The sequence below is a fragment of the Procambarus clarkii genome, chromosome 3, assembly GCF_040958095.1.
Source record: "Procambarus clarkii isolate CNS0578487 chromosome 3, FALCON_Pclarkii_2.0, whole genome shotgun sequence".
Classification (NCBI taxonomy): Eukaryota; Metazoa; Arthropoda; class Malacostraca; order Decapoda; family Cambaridae; genus Procambarus; species Procambarus clarkii.
This window is the reverse complement of record NC_091152.1, coordinates 9,433,651-9,440,519: the sequence shown is the minus strand read 5'-3', so window position 1 is coordinate 9,440,519 and position 6,869 is coordinate 9,433,651. Positions and strand designations below refer to the sequence as shown.

Here is a 6,869-nt window from a genome sequence, read left to right as displayed (position 1 = left end):
GGGGAGAATATTCTAGGGAGGCCAGCCGGTAACTGGAACAGCCCGATAAGTGCATTTATAAACTAAATACGTAAGTATGAAAATGTACTTATTACACTTAGTATTAAAACGTACTGTCTATTCGGAGGATGGGTTGAACCATGTTATCATTTCTAGAATGGTTAGTGATTCCTCCTCTCTACATCTCTTATGGAGCTCAAACTTTTCCACTGCACTTCTTTTTTCAGTCAGGGACACTATAATGCAAAATGAAAATACAGTATGTGATTGACAAATTATAATAATGGGAATCATTGTGAATTAAACATCATTAAAAATTGTATGTATAAAATTTACCTTTAGAAAACAAACTCAATTTAATGGTATTGCAGTCTTTCCATATATAAAAGTACAATTAATACAAATAATATATAAATATTTGAAAATGCTGAGAAAACTAATGAATCATTAGATCTTGTGTAAATACCACTTGTGTTTTGATGAAGCAATAAATTGTGCCATGGAAGGATGCCAGTTAAAACATCTGCTTCAGACAAATCCGGATGGTTCTGATTGTAGATTTTTATGAGATCTCGTAGTTTTTTTTTTCTCAACTTCATTTTTGTTTCTCAATACAGCTCTCATTTTAGATGAAACTGTAAAGTTTCAGGTTGTTATCAAATATTTGATTTGCACCAATAGTATTTTACATAGAAAAACTAATTTAACAACTGTGTACTGTATTAATGTTTAGGTTTCAGTGAACAAACAAAAAAGCAATTAATGTCTACCTGCATAAGTGGTAATCTGATTTTTGCGATGCCTTATATTCTCTCCATATGCCTCGATAGTATGCTCAATGTTATTGGCAGAGGATCTGTTATTTAAGGATCTTGCAATGATCAGTAATTCTAATCTCCATTTCTCAATAACAGATTCTGGGACATTAAGCCTGTGAATCTCATTTGAAACTGCTGCAGCTGTCTCTGTGGCCTATTAAAAAATAAATGCCATCTTATTTATTGTAAAATTTATGTTCAGAGTTAAACAAAGTCTTTTGAACTATCCTTAGTGCTTTGTCAAGGTCTGAGTATGTGTTTTTCAGATTCAGACCTTGACAAAGCACCAATGAGTGTGTGAAAGACTTGGTGTAATTCTTTACATAAATTTCCCAAATACACAAGTGGGTTTTTATCAAATTTTACTTTGTCTATGAGAAGAAAATACCATTAGTGTCTTATAATAAGATTAAAAATAAAAACATGTATATACACTTGATTCATTGTATAGAACAATTGTATATTTATATATAATTCTATATTTTCATTGTATAGAACAATTCATATGTTAATACCTTTCTGAATCTGGCAACTAATGCCCGAGGCATTCCATTAATTTTTCTGTGATTCCAAAAGAGTGCCCCCTCTGTCAGTTCTTCTGTACGCTCTGTGGAAATAAATTTAGTTATTCATTGACATCTTAGTACTGTGTGTCTCAAAATACTGATTGGAAAGTAAAAGGATGATGATATTGATGCTATCTTAAGTGGAATGAAATAATTGTTATTTCAGAGGAAACAAAGAGCTCAAAAATAGTGGTAGAGTAATAAGATTAAAAATATCAGGATGTGAAAGAAAGAATAAAAACAGGGACAACTTGATTTTTCAAACAAGGATTATACATGTATATGTTGGTTGCATATGAGTATAATGCTACTTTATATGAGCCAAAATGCCTTTCTGCAATTTCCTATATTCTTATATTATTTTAAACCATTATTTAGATATATATATAACCATCAAATATTACCATTGTACTGATTTGATTGAAAGGTACAAAATTTAGAACTAGATTAAACAAAAAGTAACACATACCAGCTTTAAGCATGTTCTTAGTGTTGTTGTTATATCTTGAAAGGTAGGAAGATACTTGCTCTTCCTCCTCCCCAGATGTCAGGCCACTTCCTTCTTGCCACCGCCCTCCATACAAAACCTTTGACATAATAGCATAACGTTTGTTAAAAATTACCTACTGTATTAACAATTTGCATTTAACATAGATAAATCCTTACATATAAGAGTTTAAAAGAAATTATATTTTCCAATTTACAGTAAAACAAAGTCAAAATATTATTACAGTATTAGATTATTTATCTGACAATACCAAGAATGTCCTTTGGCATGTAGGACTCCTAAAAAAGGCTTTCCTTGCCCAAGTGAGAACTTCTGTTCTCTTGATGAAATCTTTAAGGACCATGGCCAGTATTTACAGATGATATCCTGGCATATGAAGGACACATTTTGTAAACGGTTCATTTGCAAATAGTGGGCATAACTGTAGAGCTCTCCCTGATACATATTTAATGCAGCAAGAATAATTCCATGTCGACAGGAAGCCATGATTGTGCCGGTTTCATCCAAACTTCTAAATGAAACAGGTTTATTTTTGGCAGCTTTCAATGGCGACACTCCACACATATGGCTACTCTGTTGGACAAAAGTAAAATTATATATATATATATATATATATATATATATATATATATATATATATATATATATATATATATATTTATATATAAATATATATATATATATATATATATATATATATATATATATATATATATATATATATATATATATATATATATATATATATATATATATATATATGTGTGTGTGTGTGTGTGTGTGTATCACGAAAATAAACACGTGATTAAGAATGTGACAATGTCAGACCACGGAGGAAAAATGAAACAGGAAATTTCCTTAAGTACTTTCGTATATTAAATACATCTTCAGAAGGTCGCACCTTCTGAAGATGTATTTAATACATGTATTTGTATGTATTTACATTATTTTACATTTGTATTTACATTTGTATGTAATACATTAAGATGTATTTAATACACAGCACCTTCTGAAGATGTATTTAATATACGAAAGTACTTAAGGAAATTTCCTTTTTCATTTTTCCTCCGTGGTCTGACATTGTCATATATATATATATATATATATATATATATATATATATATATATATATATATATATATATATATATATATATATATATATATATATATATATATTTATATATTATTAAATATGACCGAAAAAGATACAACTGACGATTTACTATAAAACCAGAAAAACGGCCAGCCTACTCATGAGAAACTCTCCAGACACAAAACAGAACGCTTTAAAAGAGACTAACGTCGTCTATGCCTTCAAATGCCCACTTGGGGACTGTAAGCTCCAAAAAACCCAGTATATAGGCAAGACAACAACATCTCTTTCTAGGCGTTTAACGATGCATAAGCAACAGGGCTCCATTAAGGAACATATAATCTCTTCCCATAACCAAACCATCGCCAGAGAAATCCTAGTAAACAACACAGAAATCATCGATAGATACAGCGATAGCAGGCGGCTTGACGTTTGCGAGGCACTACACATCAAGAAGTCAACACCAGCAATCAACAGCCAATTATTGCACAACTATATTCTACCCACCTCAAGACTCCGCTCCAATATAGAAGCATCAAGAAATATGGACCAATAGGCTTTCTACAAACACTTCTATTCAATACCCATTGTTTCTGTTCTGTCTTGTGTTGATACTTTTAATACCCTATTAATATCCCCTCTTGTTCTGTCTTGTGTTAATGCCACATCACCCCTCCCACCTCACTCAAATGTAGATATAAAATCAGAGATACGTAAGTTCTAATCAGTTGTGTATTTGTGAAGTCTTTGAAAATGTAATAAGTTTTACGAAACGCGCCCGTGTCGCGTCAGACTAGAAATAAAAATGAATTTTGGAGAAGTGATTTTTTATTTACCTCCAACAGTGAAGCGTAATGTACGAAAGATTGAGAAAATTCGTGTTAGAATTATTAATCTTACTTTTTCGGTGATATTTAATAATATATGTCTACAGGAAAGACTGCTACCAAAATATACTAATATATTTATATATATATATATATATATATATATATATATATATATATATATATATATATATATATATATATATATATATATATATATATATATATATATATATATATATATATTAGTCATATATAAATGTAATTTTTTTATGTAATATTTTTCATCATTCAATATGCATTCCATATATTTTATAGATTTTTTGAACATGATATAGTTAGGAACCGTCCAATTAATATACATTATTGATAATGTCTCAAGATACTATATAAAGGTACTCTTCAAATATTGTATGGGTAAAAACCTGGTATTAGGTCTTAGGTTTCTATTTGAAAACCTATTTTTAGGCTTTCGAACAGATGTAAAAATATTCTTACTTGAGTTTTACGGTTCTGATTAGTGGAAACGTGATCTTGAACTTCTTTGTCACAAGCGAAGATACCACCAGAATAATATGAGTTTCTGATCCCTCTGGAATGATATTAAATTAATGAATGTTCATTGTATGAGACATTTTGATGACAGTTAAACATCATTTCACTTAAAACTAATTCAGCTACCCAAGCTGGCATTCACATCATAATCCCTCCTATTATAAATGAATGTATATAGGGAAATAAATATTTTTTAATTAGTAAAGCCTTAGTCCAAATAAAAAAAAATCAACTGAAGTTGAAAGGCAAGTAATAAAGGTGTAATCAGTTAACAATTAAAAAAAATCTGATTAAAAGTTGCATGACACTATATAAATATTATACAGTGCTGTGTTTATAGTACTACAAAAATATTACTACACCTTACATTATACCTTAACAATAATGAGCAGCATTAAATAATTTAACTTGAATATTTACCTCCCAACTTTGTTGTAACGATACAGTTTCTTGTTGCCATCAATATGTACAGCCACAGGTGTTGTATCACATGCAGGGCACCCCTTGTCAAATTCTTCTTTTATTCTCCCAAGTTCATACTGATGGAAACGCCATTTAAAGAAGACTCTTTTTGTTGTCTCAAAATTGATGGGACCATGCTAAGATGTAAAATGTGTGTAAGTAATTATCAAAAAGTGCCAAGCAGTGGCATGTTAAGCAACAGACTATAAATACCTGCAGGAAATGAAAATTAACTTACATGAGCATTACATAAAAAACCAGCGTTGAATGTAATGAAACGCCATTTTCTGGGTGAGACCCGGAGGCTCCCCGGAGCTTTACCGGCTGATATGCTAATGTCAGACTTTGGCATCAGTCATGTGTATGGAGTTCTAGGGCCTACCGGGGACCACGAGCCTGAACCTGGCCCCCTCAGAGAGGCAAGGGGAGCAATGGCCTATAGAAACCCCCGTGTGGTTGGAAGCATTCTATGTCTGCCATCGACCGGGTCAAGCATCCAGAAAGGTAAGCATTCCAAAACAAACCTCTATTCTGGTGAAAATTGCTACCTAAGCCGAATTAGTGGATAGAACTCTTCAACAGAAAACAAGGAAACTAGTATGACGTCATACGTCACCGCGCCGCTGTCTGCGCAGCTCCCCCCTTCCCGGGAGGGTTGCCGGGGAGCCTCCGGATCTCATCCAGAAAATGGCGTTTCATTACATTCAACGCTGGTTTTCTGGGGGGAGCCCCGTCGGCTCCCCGGAGCTAACTACCCACAGAGGAAGGTGAAAGGGACAGAACCGGGAGGTGGACACCACGCACCCCCCAAGGAGGCAAGACAACCGGCAGCAAACGCCAACCCAAGGCACCACAGCCCCGAAAATCCCGGGAACAACACGAGAACCACGAGCAGCAAGGCCCCTGCACGAACACCAAAAATCCATGCCCGAAAGACCGCAAGGCCACGTCGCCCAGACGGCAGCGAGAGCAGCGAAGCCACGAACGCCACAGGCATGAGGGAAGAACACAGGCAGCTTAGCCGCAAGAACACGGCTGACCACCCGGGACACTATCACCCGCGAACCGGGAAGAACAGAACCGGATCAACGCAAAACGCGCTCCGGACCCAAATGCCGTGGCACGCAAACAACAGCGGAGGGCCGCCACTGAACACAAAAACGACCCCCCCCCGGCCCGACCAACGAAGTACCAACAAACCCTGGACCCCTCCAGAATGCAGCAGCCCCACCCCGCGCCAGAAAAGATGGAGACTGCTGCCACCAAGCAACCAAAACGCTAAAACCGAAGGAGCAAAATAACTCAGCGACTCGACCCCCAGAGCCAAAGGCCCAAAGAAAAGAGCCGACGAAAAAACACACCGGAACCGAAGGGGCACTACCAACCGAGGAGAAGACAGAGCACGCTGACCAGAGACCAGGATGGTGCAAGCGGCGCACGAACAGGCCGGAGGTGAAACGACGCACAAGACAGCTTACTAATGGTGCAGAAGCAACACCAAGACCGAAAGCAAGCTGAAGCGGCTCCGCCTGCGCCGCACGAAAAGAGGCGACAGTATGTGGCAAGACGACGGCCCCCAACCCCCACTAGAAAACCAAGCCGAGAGTAAACCAAGCTAACAAGAGTAACTACCTAAGAAGGGACAGGAAAAGGAAGGACCGCCAAAATACCCCATACTGCTGCCAAGAGAAGCAAGCAGGTGGGACACCTACCACGAAGTCACCCGACCACCAACCGGAGGCGAGACCACGAGGCAGAACATAAGCAGCCCCGACAAGGCCCCTCCGAGCCCAGGAAAAAGGCGGAGCCGCGAGAAGATCTCGGGCGCGACTACCGAAACCCAGGCGGCACAAGGAGATGGAACGTCTGCCGAACAGAAAAACTCCCCAAAGCATGCAAGCCCGCCAGGAGTTCAGAAACCAAAGAAGGCGGAAGTAGGCAGAACGGAGCAGGCAGACCCCAGACAGGGCCAACGGAGACACGACAAAACCCTGCAGGCCCAGAAACCTGCACCAGGCGACCGACGGCGGAGAAACC

The 6,869-nt window shown here is 37.2% G+C and overlaps 1 protein-coding gene across 1 annotated transcript; it reads right to left on the bottom strand.

The window, feature by feature from the left end:
- Positions 1-361: 361 nt before the first annotated feature.
- Positions 362-1,980, bottom strand: LOC138368061 (uncharacterized). The gene is made up of 4 exons (XM_069330361.1): positions 1,854-1,980; positions 1,334-1,425; positions 771-972; positions 362-635 (listed from the first exon to the last, which is right to left on the bottom strand). The coding sequence occupies exons 1-4, from the start codon at positions 1,978-1,980 to the stop codon at positions 529-531; spliced, it is 528 nt and encodes a 175-aa protein (XP_069186462.1). The 3' UTR covers positions 362-528.
- Positions 1,981-6,869: the final 4,889 nt, after the last annotated feature.

Coding starts and splice junctions, on each gene's coding strand:
- LOC138368061 (XM_069330361.1), bottom strand. CDS start 1,980: ATGTCAAAGGTTTTGTATGGAGGGCGGTGGCAAGAAGGAAGTGGCCTG. Junction 1,426..1,853: donor TAAGAACATGCTTAAAGCTG/GTATGTGTTACT, acceptor TTATTTCCACAG/AGCGTACAGAAGAACTGACA. Junction 636..770: donor TCAGATTACCACTTATGCAG/GTAGACATTAAT, acceptor GAAACTTTACAG/TTTCATCTAAAATGAGAGCT.